At 44.8% G+C, this 20,517-nt stretch overlaps 1 protein-coding gene across 7 annotated transcripts in view; it reads left to right on the forward strand.

Moving 5' to 3' along the window:
* The window catches only part of TTC12 (tetratricopeptide repeat domain 12), a 58,624-nt gene that overhangs the window by 33,354 nt on the left and 4,753 nt on the right, over nucleotides 1–20,517 (forward strand). For 3 of the 7 annotated variants that reach the window (XM_038005190.2, XM_038005191.2, XM_008020896.3), the window contains 9 exons: nucleotides 2,169–2,261; nucleotides 3,346–3,406; nucleotides 4,178–4,315; nucleotides 11,397–11,495; nucleotides 11,970–12,038; nucleotides 14,409–14,510; nucleotides 16,035–16,134; nucleotides 17,041–17,266; nucleotides 18,434–18,596. In XM_038005190.2, coding sequence (XP_037861118.2) covers nucleotides 2,169–2,261; nucleotides 3,346–3,406; nucleotides 4,178–4,315; nucleotides 11,397–11,495; nucleotides 11,970–12,038; nucleotides 14,409–14,510; nucleotides 16,035–16,134; nucleotides 17,041–17,266; nucleotides 18,434–18,509 — 964 coding nt within the window. In that variant the 3' untranslated portion in view covers nucleotides 18,510–18,596. Of the gene's footprint in view, nucleotides 1–2,168; nucleotides 2,262–3,345; nucleotides 3,407–4,177; nucleotides 4,316–11,396; nucleotides 11,496–11,969; nucleotides 12,039–14,408; nucleotides 14,511–16,034; nucleotides 16,135–17,040; nucleotides 17,267–18,433; nucleotides 18,597–20,517 lie in introns of those variants that run through there. The other 4 variants (XM_038005197.2, XM_038005195.2, XM_008020899.3 and 1 more) reach the window with 2 other exon arrangements.

The following is a 20,517-nucleotide window of genomic DNA, read 5'->3' on the forward strand; positions in this document are numbered from 1 at the left end:
TTGATCACTACTCTTCTTGAAACTCCATCACAGTGATTGTCAGGACACCATCCTTCCTGGCCCCCCTCCTACCTCCTGGCTATTCCTTTGTGGTTTCCTTTGCAAGTCCCCCTATGCTATCACCCTTCCAAGTCAGGGACCCTGGGATCCTACCCTTGTCCCTCTTCCCATCCATGGCTTTCATCAAGAAGCAAAGGGTGTAAGTCTCACTCTGCTGAGTGTGAGATGAAAATACCCTTCTGCTACTGGACATCTCTATCACAACATCCACAAGTATCATTGACTTAATAAATCAAAACGTGGTCTCACACCAGTTCATCTACCTGAATTTCCTGTCTTCATAGAGGGTATCTCCACCTATCCAGTCGCCTAAGCCAGTGTCCTGGAAGTGACCTGGCTCTCCCTCACCACATCCATAAGATACTATGCTGCCAGCTCTTTCTCCTTAGCATCTCCTGAATTCGTTTTCTTCTAGTTCTCCTCTACTCTCTCCAGTCATTTCTTCCAGGTCTTCGTGAGTGTCTCTTTGTGTTTTTACGGTGCTTCCTACTCTGCTGCTGCCTCAGTCTGGTCCCTTAGCCTTTATTGTCTGGACAATCACAGTTCTCCCCTGGTTGAATTCCTGCCTCCTGTACTACCTGCTCCAATCCAGCCCCCATGTACACTGAAGGAATTTTTCTAAAATGTACATCTGTTCTGCTATTTTCCTACTTAACACACTGAAATGACTTCCTTGTAAGGCTGGTTCTCCGGTTACTGAGAAATATAATGGCTAGGAATCACATGAGGACTTCATGAAAAAGCAGCCTCCTGGAGCCTGCTCCCACTCAGACTGACTGAGGAATCTGTCCCGGAGACCCCCACCACCAACCACACATTGGAGAACAGGGGCCTACAGGGCTAAGTACAGACTTTCTAGCAGGCCCTAGAAGGCCCCCAGGATCTGGGCTCTGTCCAGCTCTCTACCGTCCCCTGTTCTCCCCTCACATCCTAAGTATTAACTGCATGCCAGCAGTCCCCAAATGTGCGCCTGCAATTCTATGCCCACGTAGTCTGTGACTGCAGGCGACTTTGCCTGACATGCCTCTGTACCCGTCCCCGTGGGCCCGACACTGGCCTGCAAGCTGCCTGGAACCAGGACATTTTCTTGTTTCATTGTTAGGACCCCAGAACCGACCACATTGCCTGGCACGCAGTCAGTGCTTGTTCATTGTGATTGGTCAGATGGATAAACGAATGAATAGCTAACACTATACTTCAAGAGACACTGAAGTGTCATCTATTGAAGGCTTCTTCACTTCCATCCCCACACCTCCCACCAGCGAGACTCTGGTCCCCTCAACATGTGTCTGTTTCTAACATATCACCTAAGACAGTTTATCTTATTTATTTACATATGTATCACTGTAGGAGACCAGGAGCTCAGTACTGAGCACAGTATACTTAGCACCTTGTAGATGCTTAATGCAAGTTTGCTGGATGAACAAATTCCTTTTACTTCCATTGTCGTGGTGCCAGTAAGTCCATTTGGGCAGCCTGAGATTGTATCAGGTGTTTTTTGGCATCTGTGTTAGACTGTTTGCTCATTTTGTGTTTGTAAGTGGCTAAAAATCCTTAAATGTTTCTCATATGAACCAGTTATAAACCAGGTCTCACAATTCTGTTACTTATGCAGAATTTCCAGCTCTAAATGGAGGACTTTGAGCTTAACCCTATTAAATTTAATCTAATATATTCAGCAGCCTGTCACAATCTTGTTAAATCTTTATTCCATCACCCACCTTATTAGGGGGCCCTCCCACTTTAGTCATCAGCAGATTAGTAAGCATGCCATTTAGATGTCATCTAAGTTAATGAACTTGACTGAGCCAGAGTCACATGGCAGAGTCCCAGAAACTCCTTCTGAGCTGGCGTCCGATAATCAATAAACTTTGGTTAAAAGTATTCAGCATTCTGGGGATTCACATTAAGTGGTGGAGCCAACCACTTAAGAGTGTCTGTCTCTGGGTGGGCACGGAGCTAGGCTTCCTAGGAGGGCATGGCAAGGCACCCTTTCTGCTTATTTCACCCGGATGCTGACTCCTTTTTTGTTTCCTTGCAAGGTTACCCTGTTGGGATGTTGTTAGTTGGAGGACAGCTACCTCTGAGGTTATTATGGTTTTTTGCAGATTATTGGAAGCCCTGGTGTCATTTCTTGATTTCTCGGATAAGGAGGCCAACACTGCTATGGGACTGTTCACAGACTTGGCTCTGGAAGAAAGGTAATTTTTTTTTATTTATAGAAATTGACATGTCTTCTTCAGTCTTTGTTGAACTGTCTGATCTTTAAAAATGTGCCGTATTCAGAGAGGCTAGGCCAAGTCGCCAAGTGAGTATTGCAAGATTCACTGAGAAGGAGGGCTGATGCCTCCCAGGGGGCTGCGGCCACCCACTCCCATTCTAGTCACTCTGCCTAGAGGCTGACCTGGGCCTCCATGGGTTTGGAAGCAGCAGCATACTTAAAGCAGTGCCTCTCACAGTAGGCAAGCCTCCAAAGTGTCGGGAACCTTCCTTCCTTCTAATCAGTGCCTGGTACGTAGGAGTTGCCCAGCAAATTCGCGTTGAATGAACCTGAGTGAGCCAGTGAGCCAGCAAGCAAGAATGAACAGTCAAATGCAGCCACCTCTGGGGTTGCCAGTGACATCATGAGTAATGACCTCCTTCTGCCCCATGGCTTTGTGTTGTTTCGTCTTGTTTTGCCTGGCTGCTGGGGATGATAGTAAGGGTCTTAGTTTTCATAATTTTTCAAGAGCTTTTTTTTAAAGTGCATCTTGTGTTTTAAATTTCCTTACAAATTTTAGGACACGTTGCTTAAAGATGGTAATGGGATGAGAGAGCTGCTTGTGCTCACAGGCAGGCCAGCCAGGTGGCACGGGCCGGGGTATGGAACAGTGGCTGTGGCGTGTGGAGATGCACATGCATCCAGGTCCTCCCAGTGGCTCCGATGGGTAAACATGCTTGCACGGTATTTGCCTTCCGAACGGCACACACATGCTGTAGACTCAGAGCAGGGGTTGGGGGTAAGTCAGCTTGGCAGAAGCCTAGAGATTCCAGCAACTCCTGCTTAAGGGAGCCACCATCTGAGATCTGTTGTTTAACATCAAAGGCAATTCTCCAGACTCAGAAAAATTAAAGCCGCATTACATACATAGTGACATGTTTTTTTCTGTTTTTGTTTCTGAATTCTCCATGCACAGTCTAAATCATATGGACCTAGAGTTTGCAACATTAATTATCTGAGACACTGTATTTATGTTATAGTTTATGCAATGTAAAAATAAATCCTGGCTGATGGTTTCTCGACAGATTCCAAGTCTGGTTCCAGGCCAACCTTCCAGGTGTTCTCCCTGCACTCACGGGCGTTCTGGTGAGCAAACCCTCATTTTCACCCTCTGTGACAGACACTCTCAGCAGCGTGAATGGGGCTGTTTAAACACAGTTTACAATCCACAACAACTATTGTCTCTCGGTTGATTAATCATTTATTCACAGCTGGAATTTACACAATTGTCAGTTATTGAAACAGCTACAGTAGGGACAGGTGGAGGTGGCATATGGATGGCGCTGGTTACAGGGGAGGAAAAGCTGGATATGGGTGGCATCTTAAGTGAAGGTGGATAGAGTTCATCAGTCTCCATCAGTCCCCTGCTGACAATAAGTTCGATGTGCAACGCTGTTCCCAAATGGAAGTCATCCTGTCAGGAAGACTGGTGTAGCAATTTGAGCTGATAAGGCAGTGAATAGTGTCAGGGGCAGGGCTTCTCCTTGGAGAGTGTGTTGCAACTGAAGCCTGTCCCTATTGAACCTTAGAAGTTTCAGGGGCCCTTAGAGAGCATAACTACACCCCAGCATGCCACAGCTGTAGAAATGGAGCCTCTGAGAAGGGAAGGGATTTGCCCAGGTCCTCCCAGCTGGTTGATGGAGGAGCTGGGATTAAGCCCTAGGCCAAGACCTTTTTGGGTCTACCCCTTTATATGCCTCCATCCTGTTGCCAGTGTGACCCCAGGGATGCCCCTGTGTGACATGAAGCTATCTGGTTGGTTCGTGGGCCTTTCGGTGAGTGGGGAATTCACCCAGAGATCATGCGGCATCCTTTGCCTGCTCTCTGAGGCTCTACCTTCTTTCGATTCTCATTTAGAAGACAGATCGCAAGGTAAGCAGCTCCTCAGCTCTGTGCCAGTGCATTGCCATCATGGGAAACCTCAGTGCTGAGCCTGCCACCCGAAGACACATGGCGGCCTGTGAGGAATTTGGGGATGGCTGCTTGAGCCTCCTGGTATGTTAGCTTTTCTATTCATAATTGGTCTTTATCCTCTTCAGGGGCATTAGCTGCTGCTTAGTTATCTGGCTTTTCCAGAAATTCTGTTTCTGTGAGTGCTGGATGGCGCCAGTGGCTTCTCCCTTCTGTAACCTCGGATTTTATGTGCTGCTGGCCTTAAAGAGCCCCCCAGATCAAGTCTCATTCGCCCTGGGGAGATTTGAAGGATTTTCTTTGTTAATTTTTAAAATGATTTATTTATTTATTTATTATTTAACTTTTAAGTTCAGGAGTACATGTGCAGGTTTCTTATATAAGTAAACTTGTGTCATGGGAGTTTGTTGTACAGATTATTTCATTACCCAGGTATTAAGCCTAGTACCAATTATTTATTTTTCTTCATCCTCTCCCCCTTCCTCCCACCCTCCACCTTCTGGCAGGCCCCAGTGTGTATTGTTCCCCTATGTGTGTCCACGTGTTCTCATCTTTTAGCTCCCACTTACAGGGAAGAACATGTAGTACTTAGTTTTCTGTTCCTGCATTAATTTGCAAGGGATAATAGCCTCTAGCTCCACCCATGTTCCTGCTAAGGACATAATCTCATTCTTTTTTATGACTTAATGGTATTCCATGGTGTGTATGTACCACATTTTCTTTATCCAGTCTATCATTGTTGGGCATTGAGGTTGATTCCATGTCTTTGCTATTGTAAATAGTGCTGCAGTGAACATATGTGTGCATGTGTCTTTATAATAAAAATATTTCTATTCCTTTGGGTATATACCCATTAATGGGATTGCTGGGTCAAGTGGTATCTCTGTTTTAGGTCTTTGAGGAATAGCCACACTGTCTTCCACAATGGTTGAACTACTTGACACTCCCACCAACAGTGTACCTTTTTCTCTGCAGCCTTGCCAGCATCTGTTATTTTTTGACTTTTTAATAATTGCCATTCTGACTGGTGTGAGATGGTATCTTATGGTTTTGATTTGCATTTCACTAATGATATCAGTGATACCGAGCTTTTTTTCATGTGCTTGTTGGCCATATGTATGTCTTCTTTTGAAAAGTATCTCTTCATGTCCTTTGCCCACTTTTTAGTGGGGTAGTTTATTTTTCTCTTGTACATTTGTTTAAATTCTTTATAGATGCTGGATATTAGACCCTTGTCAGATGCATAGTTTGCAAAAACTTTCTCCCATTCTGTAGGTTGTCTGTTCACTCTGTTGATAATTTCCTTTGCTGTGCAGAAGCTCTTTAATTAGATCCCATTTGTCAGTTTTTGCTTTGGTTGAGATTGCTTTTGGTGTCTTTGTCATGAAATCTTTGCTCGTTCCTGTGTGTAGAATGGTATTACCTAGGTTATCTTCCAGGGTTTTTATAGTTTTGGATTTTACATTTAAGTCTTTATTCCATCTTGAGTTAATGTTTGTATATTGCATAAGGAAGGGGTCCAGTTTCAATCTTCTGCATATGACTAGCCAGTTATCCCAGCATCATTTATTAAATAGGGAATCCTTTCCCCATTGCTTGTTTTTATCAGGTTTATTGAAGATCAGATAGTTTTAGGTATGCGGTCTTATTTCTGGGTTCTTTATTCTGTTCCATTGGTCTATGTGTCTCTTTTTATACCAGTACCATGCTGTTTTGGTTACTGTCGCCCTGTAAGTATAGTTTGAAGTTGGGTAACGTGATGCCTCCAGCTTTGTTCTTTTTGCTTAGGATTGCCTTGGCTATCCAGGCTTCTTTTTGGTTCCATATGAATTTTAAAATAGTTTTTTCTAGTTCTGTGAAGAATGTCAATGGTAGTTTAATAGGAATTGCATTGAATCTATATATTACTTTAGGCAGTATGGCCATTTTAACAATATTGATTCTTCCTGTCCATGAGCACAGAACGTTTTTCCATTTGTTTGTGTCATCTCTGATTTCTTTGAGCTGTGTTTTATAGTTCTTCTTGTGGAGATCTTTCACTTCCCTGGTTAGCTTTATTCCTAGGTTTGACTGTTGTTGGTGTATAAGAATGCTAGTGACTTTTGTATGTTGATTTTATATCCTGAGACATTGCTGAAGTTGTTAATTAGCTTCAGGAGCTTTTGGGCCAAGACTGTGGTTTTTTCTAGATACAGGATCATGCCGTCTATAAACAGAGGTAGTTTGACTTTTTTTCTTCCTATATAGATGCCCTTTATTTTCTCTCTTGCCTGATTGCCATGGCCAGGACTTCTAATGCTATGTTGAATAGGAGTGGTGGGAGAGGGCATCCTTGTCTTGTGCTGGTTTTCATGGGGAGTGCTTCCTGCTTTTGCCCATACATATGATGTTGGCCATGGGTCTGTCATAGATGGCTCTTATTACTTTGAAGTATGTTCCTTTAGTACCTAGTTTATTGAGAGTTTTTAACATGAAGAGGTGTTGAATTTTATCAAAAGCCTCTTCTGCATCTATTGAGATAATCTCACATGGTTTTTGTTCTTAGTTCTGTTTATGTGATGAATCACATTTACCTATTTGCATGTGTTGAACCAACCTTGCATCCCAGAGATAAAACCTACTTCACTGTGATGGATGAGCTTTTTGATGTGCTGCTAGATTTGGTTTGCCAGTATTTTGTTGAGGATTTTTGCGTCAGTGTTAATCAAGAATATTGGCCTGAAGTTTTCTCTTTTTTGTTGTGTCTCTGCCAGGTTTTTGAATCAGGACGATGCTGGTCTCATAGAATGAGTTAGGAAGGAGTCCCTCTTCCTGGATATTTTGGAATAGTTTTAGCAGGAATAGTACCACTTCTTCTTTGTACATCTGGTAGAATTCAGCTGTGAATCCAGCTGATCCTGGGCTTTTGTTAATTGGTAGGCTATTTATTACTGACTCAATTTCAGAGCTCATTATTGGTTTGTTCAGGGATTCAATTTTTTCCTGGTTCAGCCTTTGGATGGTGTATGTGTCCAGAAATTTATTCATTTCTTCTCAATTTTCTGGTTTATGGGCAGAGAGGTGTTCATAGTATTCTCTGATGGTTGTTTGTATTTCTGTGGGGTCAGTGGTGATATCCCCCTTGTTGTTTCTGATTGTGTCTATTTGCATTTTCTGTCTTTCCATTTTTTTTAGTCTAACTAGTGGTCTACCTATTTTATTAATTTTTTCAAGAAACCAGCTTTAGAATTTATTGATCTTTGGAATGGGTTTTTGTGTCTCAGTCTCCGTCAGTTCAGCTCTGATTTTGGTTATTTCTTGTCTTCTGCTAGCTTTGGGATTTGTTCGCTCTTAGTTCTCTAGTTGTTTTAGTTGTCATGGTAGGTTGTTAACATGAGATATTTCTAACTTTTTAATTAGGAATATCTATTAGGGCATTTAGTGTTATAAATTTCCCTCTTAACACTATCTTACCTGTGTCCCAGAGATTCTGGTATGTTGTATCTTTGTTCACATTAGTTTCAAAGAACTTGTTGATTTCTGCCTTAATTGGTTTATTTGCCCAAAAGTCATTCTGGATCAAGTTATTCAATTTCCACGTAATTATACAGTTTTGAGTTCATTTCTTAGTCTTAATTTCCAATTTGAGTGTTAAGGTTTCAGTTATTTTGCATTTGCTAAGGACTGTTTTACTTCCAAATATGATTGATTTTAGAGTATGCACTATGTGGCAATGAGAAAAATGTATTTTCTGTTGTTTTCATTTCAAGAAATCTGTGTATGTACATCAGGCCCATTTGATCCAGTGCTAAGTTCAGGTCCTGAATATCTTCATTGATTTTCTATGTCAATGATCTAATATTGCCAGTGGGGTGGTAAAGTCTCCTGCTATTATTGAGTGTCAGACTAAGTCTCTTTGAAGGTGTCTGAGAACTTGCTTTATGAATCTGGATATTTCTGTGTTTGGTGCATAAATATTTAGGATAGTTAGATCTTCTTGTTCAATTGAACCCTTTACCAATATGTGTAATGCCCTTCTTTGTCTTTTTTGGTCTTTGTTGGTTTAAAGCCTATTTCATCTAAAACTAATAAGATTGCAACACCTGCTTTTTTGTTTTCCATTTGCTTGGTAGATTTTTCTCCAACCTGTTATTTTGCCTATGTGTGTCATTGCTTGTGAGATGGGTCTCTTGAAGACAGCATACCAGTGGATCTTGGTTCTTTATCCAACTTGCCACGCTGTGTCTTGGGACATTTGGCCTATTTACATTCAAGGTTAGTATTTCTATGTGTAGATTTGATCCTGTCATCATGATGTTAGATGGTTATTTTGCTGACTTATTTATGTGGTTGCTTTATAGTGACACTGGTCTGTGTACTTCAATGTGTGTTTGTAGAAGCTGGTAACGGTCTTTCCTTTCCATATTTAGTGCTTTCTTCAGGAGCTCTTGCACTACAGGTCTGGTGGTAATGAATTTCCTCACCATTTGCTTATTTTTCCTTTACTTATGAAGTTTAATTTGGCTAGAAATGAAATTCTGGGTTGGAATTTATTTTCTATAAGAATGTTGAATATTGGCCTCCAGTCTCTTCTGGGTTGTAGAGTTTCTGCTGAGAGGTCTGCTGTTAGTCTGATGGGCTTTCCTTTGTAAGTGACCTGACCTCTCTCTCTAGTTGCCTTTAATATTTTTTCTTTCATTTTGACCTTGGATAATTTGATGATTCTGTGTCTTGGAGGTGATCTTCTTAATGACGTATCTTACTGGGATTCTCTGCATTTCCCAAATTTGGGTGTTGGCCTCTCTATCTAGGTTGGGGAAGTTCTCATGGATGATATCCTGAAATATGTTTTCTAAATTGGTTCCATTCTTCTCATCTCTTTCAGGGACACCAATTAAATGTAGATTGGGGCTCTTTACATAATTCTGTATTTCTCAGAGGTTTTGCTCGTTCCTTTTTATTATTTTTTTATCTATTCTTGTCTGACTGTCTTATTTCAGAAAGCCTGTCTTCAGGCTCTGAGATTCTTTCCTCTGATTGGTCTCTTCTGCTATTAACACTTGTGATTGCATTATGAAATTCTAGTAGTGTGGTTTTTCAGCTCTACCAGGTTGGTTATGTTCTTTTCTGTATTGACCATTTTGTCTGTCAGCTCCTTCATTGTTTTATTATGATTTTTGGCTTTCGTGATGTGGGTTTCAATGCACTCCTGTAGCTCAATGAACTTCATTCCTATTCATATTCTGAATTCTATTTGTTTCATTTCAGCCATGTCAGCCTGGTTTAGACCCTTTCTGGAGGGGTGTTGTGGTTGTTTGAAGGAAAGAAGGCATCTGGGTTTTTGAATTATCAGGTTTATCATGTGGATTCTTTCTTATCTTTGTTGATTTCTCTACTGTCAAATTGTTGAGATTGCTGACCTTTGGATAAATTTGTTTCTTTTATCTTATTTTATGACCTTGAGGGTTTTATTGTGGTATAAGGTGGATTTAGATGAGTGGCTTTATTTCTAGAAGATTTTAGGGAGTCAGTATTCAGCTCCCAATTTCTGGACTGGATGCTCTAACTCTCAGGGACTTGTATTGGGCCTTGACTTTGTTTTCTGGCTCCTCTAGGTTAAGAATACAGCAATGGGGGAGCCAAGGTGATCCCAAACCTCTGGTCACTACACTCCAATGGATGGTGTTAGCCCAAGAATTTCATAATGTGGTGGTAATGGGACCTTAACTTGTTCACTCATGCCAACAGCAGCAGAAGACCTGTGACAGGGTGCTAGCAGGTGTCAGGGTGCCTGCCTCCCTGCAGGTGTTTGCCACAATGGCAGAGGCAACACAGCCTGGGGAGAGGGTCCCTGCTGATGACTGTGTGTATGGTCATGCTGAAGATTGTGCCTTCTCTGTGCCTCGCAAGCGGAGGAGGTTGCTCCTAGAGGGAGAAAGATCCACTGTACTCTATGCCATGCTAGCACAAGGGCAAGTTGCTGGTAGGGGTGGAGCTGGCTGGCTTTATGCCCATCAATACTCCACCTACAATGGTGGTCAGTGGGAAGAGGAGGGGCAGGACTGCACTCCCATGCTCTGGCAGGGCAAGGAAAGCAAAACCTGCCTGATCAGACACTCACCAGCAAAGTGATGTGGGGAGTTGCCTTGGGCCCAGGGGAAGCTGTGGTGTGGAGAGGGAGCATATGGGCTGGTGCATGGTGATAGGGGTACCCTGCTGGTGCTCTCCACTGGTCAGGCATGGTCTGCCAGTGCAGGAGCTATGGTATGGGCCCCCAGGGCCCCCGAGACTGCTCAGCAAGCAGGTGTGACCAGGCTGGGGCCCCAGGAGAGTCCAGCAGAGCAAGGGGTCCTCAAGTTGGACTGGCCCTGTTTGATGGGCAAGACCACCCTGCAGAGTTCAGGTCTGATGATTTCCCGAGGGCTAAAGTCTCCTATGGGACTTATTTGAGCCTAGGGGGATGGCTGTCCCTGGCCATGCTCCACTACAGATGCTTCCACGCCCAACCCTCTGGGTTCCACATCAACTGGCTTGCCACCCCACCACTTCTCTAAGCAGCTCTCCCTGACAACCGCTGAGTGTCTGTGGTGGTCAAGGGGATTTCTCCTCCCGGGGTTCCAGAGGCCTATGATGAGATTAGGTTGCTCTTTGCCACTTCAATTCACCCATTCCTCAAGAGCCTTTAGGGGCCAAGAAAAGCCTTGGTACATAGGAGCCCCATGCAGGGTTCCCAGTTACTCCCCTCTGCCCCGCTTCTACGTCTTTCCTCCATCTACTCTCAGCGTCTTCCCTTTGAAGGTCTGTTAGGAGCATGTCAGTCATCTCTGTTCCTCAGTGGGAGCTGTTCCACCTGGCTGCATCTAGTCAGCCATTTTGCCTGATCCTGATTTGAAGGATTTTTCTGATGGAGTTGAATGATCACCCGTCTCAGCAGCTCACTCTTCACTTTCAACCCAGGGCCAACCTGATCCATAGTCCCATGGCAGAGGCACCAGAGACTCCTTCCAAGTCTCCTGGACTAACACTAACTCATGGAACTGGTCTCTGATCCTCCAAAACCGTTTAGGTTCATGACATTGGCAATTTAGGGAGTATGGGAACTCTGAGACACTAGTCCAAGGGAAAAGATGACTATAAAAAGCTGTAAGGCAGAAAGGTCATTGGTTACCTTGTTTTGTTTTCCAAGGCCAGGTGTGAGGAGGATGTGGACCTGTTCAGAGAGGTTATCTACACACTCCTGGGACTCATGATGAACCTGTGTCTTCAGGCTCCCTTTGTCTCTGAGGTATGGCGTTCTTGTCTCCCTGCCTGGAACCCTGGGACAACTGGTACACATTCTGTGGCATAAAACCATTCTCGTGTTCACGAAGAGACAGAAGCATGTACACTCACACATTGGCCGTGGAATGGGAAAAGGCTGGAGGGATGCACTCTCCCTTTGCTCTGCTGAGGGGTGGATGCATCACTCAGTCATGTATTCACTCAGAAAACAGACTGGGTATCCAAGGTGTGCTGAGCAGAGTATGAGGTGCTGTCTTTACAAAGTCAAGTGAAAGGTGGTTCCTGTATCAGGGTAATACCCTGGAGTTAGGGGAGACAGACATGGGGAGGAATAAGAGCAGTAGAAGATGGTGTTGTGAGGGAACCTGGGCACAGTGTCATGGTGGTAAAAAGGAGAGGGTGCTCAGAAGAAGCTCCGCTGAGAATTCAGATTGTCAGAAAATTAAAATCTTCTGCTGGCCTCTCCCCATTGTTGTAGGTTTGGGCTGTGGAGGTGAGCAGAAAGTGCCTGTCTTTACTAAACAGCCAGGATGGAGGAATCCTGACAGTAAGTTTCTCCCAGGGAAATCCAGAAGCAACTTTCACTGTTCTTGTTTTGTTTTGTTTTGTTTTGTTTTGTTACCAGTGTAATCTTTTTCAAGTTGCCACCTTTGAGAATCTGCTGAGTCTCTGAGATGCAGTATGTATATACTATTCGAATAATGCACACAAGCACATAAACACCAAGTTTTGTCTGCAGTTTCAGGGATTTGGTGACCTCCTTGCCATGACCGTCATCTGTGGATCCCCTAGAGTCCAGGAACCCACCTTAAGAATCCCCCTTCCATTTGGTCTGAAATTTAACCAGCTTAGAGGATATAATCGATCTGATTTGTCCTATTTCAAAATATCCTGTGCAAATTGGACAGATCAAGTGTCCAACTTATTTAGAATCCCTTTTTTCCATAGGAAAAAAAAAAAAGCCAGGCCCATATTTTAAGCCAGTGATCCTAGAGGTTGTTTGTGCATAATAGTTTTAGCCTCTTTTTAAAATATATGCTGAAATGGCTTTCTCAATTCTGTGTCTGACATTTGAATAAGAAAACTGAGAAAGCCCTATATGTCAGCACAGTGCATCAGGAAAAGAATATTAGTATGATTCAAGAGGCTGTTTGCCATCACCCTAGAAAGTGTTCTTCACTCATGTTAAATGATCACCCCTGTTTTTCTCCCTGTCAGGGCAGGGCCCTAATGCCTAGAGAAGCATTTAGGGCCACATCTAGGGTGGATCTGGGAAACCAGCCTTTCAAGGGTTGCAGACTGAGGACTGGCTCCACAGTTTAAAAAAGGTTCTGAGTAGATCCAACATACCCTGTTTGGGGGTAGCACTCTCTAAACGTCCCCAAAGTCAATTCAGACAGGATAGGGTGAAGGTTTTGTGCGTGTGCATTTTCATGGATGGGGCATCATAGCTTTCATCAGATCCTCAAAAGAGGTCCGTGACCCCCAAAGTGGTAAGCACCACCGTTCTCAGATGGTCCAGACCTAAAGATAGGCCTACACTAATCCCTGAGTAAACCTTTAGGAGAGCTCTTGGGCCAGATTTCTCCAGCATTCTGTGTGTGCCACATTGGGTGCTTCCCAGCTTGCTGGGCAGTAGCTTCACCATGGGCATCTGGTCCTAGTCTAGCACAGTCTCCACTGTCCTGGGCCTGAAAGGGGATCTGTGGTGTCAGCTGTAGCAAAATTCTAGGATCTTTAGGAAGCAGATTAGGGAAGCAAGATTGATAACACATAAGTTTATCTTTTCTCCCTCTGGAGTCCTCATTAAAATGAGATTAAAGCCATTGGGGGGAACAAAAAAAGTAGAGACCTACATTGACGGTGAACAGGCAATGGTTACCAATAGGTAAGTAATTCTAACAAGTTTCCTGAAGATGGAGAGCAGCTGCTAGGGTGGTAATTAATGAGGCAGGGCTGAGGACACCTTCGTATAGAGTACAGACGGAGGAACACATAGCTGGTCAGTAGCAGATTTGCCTTATAATGAAAGGATCAAGATTTCAGAACTCCTGATACAACAGAGAGCAGAGGTACAAGGCAGTGGAGCTGCGTTTGCTGGCAGGCATCTATCCTCCAGGCGTAAAATCAGAACACTTTCATCTTTAAAGAACTGAAACTGGAGAAAACATTTTTCTTTCTGGTATATGGGAGTGCCACCTCTCTACCTTTCCATACTTCCCATAAACATAGCATACCCAAACATATTTTATTGCTTTTTTCGTACATGTGATTGGGCAGGTAAGAGTCAACCAGACATTGCAGGAAAGCCACACACATAAATAGGAAAACCAAGATAAACATAAAAATTGATCCAAAAGAAATAGAGATGATACAGGAAACAGAAGAAAAAAATTGTAACTATCATTTGTATCCTGAGAAAGATTAAAGATAGTTATATCCATAAAAGAGTAACAGCTTGCCATTTATTTAAAAAAAAAAAAAAAAAGAGAGAGAGAGAAGAGCTGGGAAATAAATGAACTATCCCAGAAACTAGAACAAAAGACGGAGGAAAAGATAAAGATAAATGACACAGAAGACCAATCCAGGAAATCAAACATCCCCTAATAAAGGGCCTGCTGATATCAGAGCTCTGGGAGGAATCACAAGGGAGAACTTCCTTTCTCAGAGTTGAACTGGTTGATCCTGTGTGAAGCTGAAATAATGTGGGCCTCTGGGTGGCAAGGGGCTATGACTGCAGCTCTGTGACAGTTTTATTAAAAAGAACAGTGCTTGCTATTATTTGGCCATCCTATTTTTTATATTTTGCTTCCAATGTTAATGATTGCTTTTGCCTCACCAAACTTCCTGTTAACTTTTAAAGGTTGTCAGCATTTCTGAAAAGGACATTTAATTATCCTCTTTCTGCTGTATTCAGAGAGCTGCTGGTGTTCTGAGCCGGACCCTTTCTTCCTCTCTGAAAATTGTTGAGGAGGCCTTGCAAGCAGGAGTGGTAAAGAAAATGATGAAATTCCTGAAGGTAAGATCACTTCATTGGTTACAACCCTGAAATGTACAGAAGTCTCCTATTTTATTTGGGGAACAGAATTAAGGCGGGTTTTGTTTGGTTAATGTGCTGCCATTTCTTCCTTGCTAGATTTTAAACTTCTTGGATAGGGATTTGCTTCTGCCTGTCTACCCAGACCATACTCTGAACATCAATAACAGATTGTTCAGTAAATAAGAAAATTGTTCATTAGATACATCTATAACACTTTGGGAGGCCGAGGCGGGTGGATCACGAGGTCAGGAGATCGAGACCATCCTGGCTAACATGGTGAAACCCCATCTCTACTAAAAATACAAAAAAATTAGCCAGGCATGGTGGCAGGCACCTGTGGTCCCAACTACTTGGGAGGCTGAGGCAGGAGAATGGCATGAACCTGGGAGGCAGAGCTTGCAGTGAGCCGAGATCGTGCCACTGCACTTGAGCGTGGGCGACAGAGCAAGACTCCATCTCAAAAAAAAAAAGACTGCTTATTTAAAGCCTGACTTTAAAATATATGGCCTCTGTTCTTGATAAAAATGATCTAAGTGGCTTTCAGGCACATTGTTTTGCTCAGGTTTTGCTACTCATCTATGAGACATGTAGCCTGCAGAATTACCATGCGACCAAAGGATGTTGGGATTTCCCTGTGAAATGAGCGCGGTGAATCTAAGCAAGCCGGTAGAGCAGCTATCTGGATTCACCTGCAAGGGTGAAGGGGATTATTATATTAGGTTGCCATCTCAGAATCCCACCTATGATGTGTGTGCCCATGAGGTCCACACACCCATGTTGGTGTGGTGACACATGGCTTTTATTCATAAAGCCTCAGGCTGAGTGGGTCAGGGAAGCATGCTTTGCGGGCTACTGCTGGGGCAGGGGTAACACCGAGGGGGCAGCACAGGGGGTCTTAAGTTTAGGCTGCCACTTGAACAATGACTGTCATTCATTATGACTTTTGCAAACCCACCAAAAGCTCCTGATGGCATGCATACCTGTGCATCATGCATGCATACATGCACACATGCCTTTTAAAGACCCCACATGGGAGATTGCAAGGGCCATGTCTGACAGTTGTCGCCTCTTAAAATGATCTAGGTTCCTGAGGTTCCTCATGCAGGACTGTCAGCCTAACAGCCTTGGCAAGTCAGTCCTCATTCTCAAATGGGAAAATGACATGGGAGGCCCTTTTCCTCCCTTTTTGGTAGGTCTGCCATTCATCAGCATCATTCTCTTCTCAGCCACTTGCTCATAAAGCCTTCTGGAGGCAATTACTCAGGTGTACATGACAGGCCTACATTCCTGTCAGGGGTGTGGGCTGGGTTAGAGAGGATGCGGGTGACACTCTGTTCCAGCAGGGACCATGCCTGCTCACCAGGAAGCATATGCCGTTCTCCACAGAATTCTCTCTTCAGAGTTTAGGAAGCCACTAGCACTATAATAACTGCTCGCTGTGGTTTGTGGCCAAGAGCAATCATAGCACTGATTATATTTTTCTGATTTCATTCTGAAATCTAGACAGGAGGCGAGACTGCATCACGTTATGCTATAAAGATACTAGCTATCTGCACGAATAGTTATCACGAAGCTCGGGAAGAAGTAATAAGATTGGATAAAAGTAAGTGATGATTTCCTTAAGGGAGCCCTCATCCCAGAGGTTCATCCACCCTTGAAGCTGCAAAGGGAACTGTGGTCTAGGAGGAACTTAGCAGCAATGCTGTTAACCTCTCCCAGGCTTCAGCAATGTTTATGGAAGATGTTTCACGTCAGATCTGAAAGCATTTAATTAGCCTTTTGGTTGCACACAGGTAGGATATCCAGACTGGAGACCCAGCTGACAGACAGCTCAGAGATAACAGGGGCAAAGCTAGGAAACTCCCTCCTCTCACCAAGTTCAGTTCTCTGCCTTCACAGAAGGAGGGGGGAAATCACCTTCAACATTTAGTGAACAAGGGAAGTACCAGAGTCTGAGCCTAGCTTTAGTCCAGTAGCTTAAACCGGCTGTAGTTATTCACAGCAGGCTTCCCAGGAGAGGCAGCTGCTAATGTTCTTCTTACCAACTCCCTGGAGTGTGCAGAAGGTGAACTAAAGGAGGCTCCACCATGGAAGCCGGAGCCTTTCTCCTGGATCCTGTTTCATACCCTGCAGGTTTGGTTGCCAGCACGTTGCCTCCCACCTGGGGGCTGTCAGATGGGACCTCTCACCCTGGTGCAGTGAGAGGTTAAGAATAGGGGCTTTCAGGAGGACAGGCCTGTTTGACACATAGCATTCATTCACCTAACAACTGTGTTGTGCTGGACGCTGTTCTGGGAAGCCGAGATACTTCAGAGATTCAGCAAGGAGTTGAGGAGGTTCATATGCATTCATTGAATGTTTGCTGATGAGTGAGTGAACAAGTTCTGCTGCAGAGTTATTGGGGAAGCTCGGTGTCCACTGACACCTCCCTGCGCCCCTCATGTCCTGTTGCCAGCCTCCTATTTGGGGATTAAAAGGAGCTGTTGCTTGTTCTCTTCCTTCCCTGCAGAGTTGAGCATTATGATGAAGCTGCTCAGCTCGGAGGATGAGGTTCTGGTGGGCAACGCTGCCCTCTGCCTTGGTAACTGCATGGAGGTGCCCAACGTTGCGTCTTCCCTGCTAAAGACAGACCTCCTGCAGGTCTTGTTAAGGCTCGCAGGCAGTGACACACAGAAGACGGCCGTGCAGGTGAACGCAGGCATTGCTCTGGGGAAGCTGTGCACAGCTGAGCCCAGGTATGCTGTGGACACGGAGCCAGGCTGACCCAGCGTCGGTCCCATTGCAGAAAGCAGCTGAGCTGAGGCACTGACTTTTGGCTGGGACTGTGTGCCACACAGGATGCTGTGGGAAGCCCTCATGCTTTCTGTGCAGACCTAGGTTAAGCCCAATAGCTGCTTCTCTGAAGAAAGCCTTTCTAGAGGAAACGGGAGCTCTTGGGCTCCAACCAGAGAGGGAATCAGCTTGTCTGATGGGGACTTGCTGCTCACACTTGCTGCTGTTGCCTTCTCTCCATTCCATTTTCCGCTGTTCTGCATCCCTCTCCCTGTCTCTTTATCCTCCTTCTCCTCCACCCCACTCCACCTCCCCTTCTCTTCCCTCTTTTCTCTCTTCTCTACTTTTCCAGAAACAGACCCCCACTTCATGTTCTTTGTCTCAGCCTAAACAAATGGAGGAATGGCCAGCGAGGGTCACATGTTCATGCAGGAGGAAACAGTGGAGAAGCAGAGACGCAGAACAGCACATCGAGGCCCCCAGTGAGCGAGGGCAAGAGATGTGGGCTGTAACTGTGCCCATGGCTTCTCTGTTAAGCTCAGACCTCCACTCTGCTCTGCTCCTGTTCTGATGTGCAGATGCACCTCGTTGCATGTGCTTCTGGGGGGTGTCCACCTGTGGCTGAGTGAAGGAGCCGTGGCACAGAGCAGGGGTAACCCCAGGAACTGAGTGAGAGAGGCTCCTTCCCTTACATCCACATGCCTTTAATTCCTCCTCTGTAGATTGAGGGGGTTGGCCTCCATAATATCTAAGGTCCTTTCAAGTTCTGTCTGGTTGTTCAAATGGAATGAATAGTTAAAATCTTTCTTCTATAGAAAGCAAGCACATTAGCTAGGATGACTTCAAAGTGGCAACCTATGGGGGAGTTCTTGAGAGCAAGGTCCCGTCTGATCAGCCTGACACACCTGCCACCTGCAGCAAGTGTTTTCAGTGCTTTGTGGGCCTCCCTGAGGGTCCTACCTACCCCTGTGATCTTTAGGGTACCCCAATGCCACAGCCACTTCCTGTTTCCACCCAGTGATAGGACTGACGTTCTCAGCCAGCTTCCATCTGAGAGGGTGTTGGCTCTGGGCTCCAGAAGCCTGAACCGTGGCACTTATGTCCTGGGTTGTTTGTTTTGATTGTGACAGGTTTGCTGCTCAACTGAGAAAGCTTCATGGCCTAGAAATTCTCAACTCTACAATGAAATACATCAGTGATTCTTGAGAGATACGGTGTCTGTGTGCATTTAGGGAACACACAAATGCACACTACGGGTTGTTCCTATGCTAATAAAGACCTTTGATATATCCACTTCAGAATCAAATATTCATTGTCAGAGTGTTTGCATGTCGGGTTTCCATGGATAACAAGAGAGTGGGCCTTAGGCTGGCTGCTATGGTGGACTCTGTGTACTGGCTTACTCAACTTCCATTGTACCCTCCTTTGAATGTTCCTTCCTGTTCTGTAGAAGATAGAAACCATCTCACAAAAAGCCACATTGCCCAGACTCCCGTGTGGCAACAATTCTAGATAGGAACTTGTGGCCCATCTAATGCCGCTTCCTACTCCTTTTGCTATTTTCTGCTGGCAATATGCTGGAAACATCAGATTTGTTGGTAGCAGGATTTCAGCATCCATTTTCCAGCTGTGGAGTGCTGAGAGAGAGTTGCATTGACGTCATTGGTGGCCTGCAGCAGACTCCTGGCCTGCAGCCACTGCGTGTGCTCTTAAATTCAGTGGGGTGAGTGGTAGGTGGTGTCTCTCCTGTTAGGAAAGCTCTGCGTGAATCCTTCTGGGAATCATTCCTGGGGGTCCCTCCTGGCACCCTCCTCCAGCCCATCTGGTGGTGCTATAGGCACCCTGTTCCATGGGTTAGATTGTTCTCTGCTTAAGGTGCCAAAGCACAGGCTTCTCTTTCTGCAGTGAACCCTGACTGATGCGAATGTGTTCATTTCCCTAACCCACCTTGTACTCTCACCCCATCCCCAGAGGCAATGCTCCCTTCCAGTTGCCCCAGGGTCGCTCTAAACCAGGGTCACTTATGGACTGCAAGTCCCTAAGTGAGAAGTCCAATAAGTGGCACTACTCTCCGGCTCCTCCTTACAATCACATAATCATTTTAGAATAGGAGGCAGGTACAGTGAATGTCAGGAGTCCCAGACCAAAGTTCCAAAGACTTTTGGTCCTACCCTGCTACCTGCCAGCCGTGTGACTTTGGGCAAGTTGCTTAACGTCTCTGAGCTTTGCTACTGCTTCTGGAAACACTAATACCTGCCCAACCTACCTCCTCCATTGTTGTAAAGGTTAAATGAAGTTTTGGAGGTGAAGGCACTTTGGGAATTATAAAGCGCTACGCAAATATAAGAGATTACCAGACTCTATCTTGAGATTGAAGATATCAACTATGACGTCAGTTGGGTTAAGTTTGAAGGGTCTGGGAAAGGGAGAAGCTCATGTCCTTTAAGGAATCAAAGTTGGCCATTCTCTGAAGCATGTAGGAAAGGAAATCTTCTTCCTCCAGGGAGATTTTATTCAACACACCCAAAGAAAGTGTTCTTCACAGGTAAGGCAGCTGTTGGCTTAAATTAAGAACTTTGTTTCTGAAACCAATATAAATAATTGGCATTTGGTGGCAGGGGGGCGGGCAGTGGAAAAGAATCAATGGCCTGAGCCCCTCACTCAGATTGATGTACTGCATATGGCTGGAGGGAGCTCACTGGGGCACTCTGTGGTGACGCCCTGGTGGCAAGCAAGTGACAGTCCACTGTAGAGAAGCCAGGACCTGCCCATCAGTCCTATCATGCAAACAAACACCCTTCAAGAGGCTACTGAATTGCAAAGGGAGAACAGCTTGATGCTAATCAGAGCACAAAGAAGAAAATTAGAGGGTGCAGAAGTTGCTGTTTTCACAGAGAATTCCGTGGAGCTTTGAAAACTGAAAGGCTGTTTGTTTTCATAACCACCAGGCCTGTCTCCTTTGAAGTTCAGGCCCCTCCTTCCCCTGCTCTGGCTGCACTCCTTGGCTCTTGAAAATGGCTATTATAGGTGTATTCTCTTCCCCAAAGAGTGGGGAGTGTCAAATTATGTTGTTATGATTATTGCTCCAGAGTGCCTGCCAAGAGCAGTCATCTCCAATTTGAAGGAGAATCTGCTGCACCTGAAGTTGTCTCTCCTCACAGGTGGGAAGAGATGTTTCACATGCTAGTGTTCTCCCTCCCCTGTGTGGATCCAC

Source organism: Chlorocebus sabaeus, chromosome 1, assembly GCF_047675955.1.
Source record: "Chlorocebus sabaeus isolate Y175 chromosome 1, mChlSab1.0.hap1, whole genome shotgun sequence".
Taxonomy (NCBI): Eukaryota; Metazoa; Chordata; class Mammalia; order Primates; family Cercopithecidae; genus Chlorocebus; species Chlorocebus sabaeus.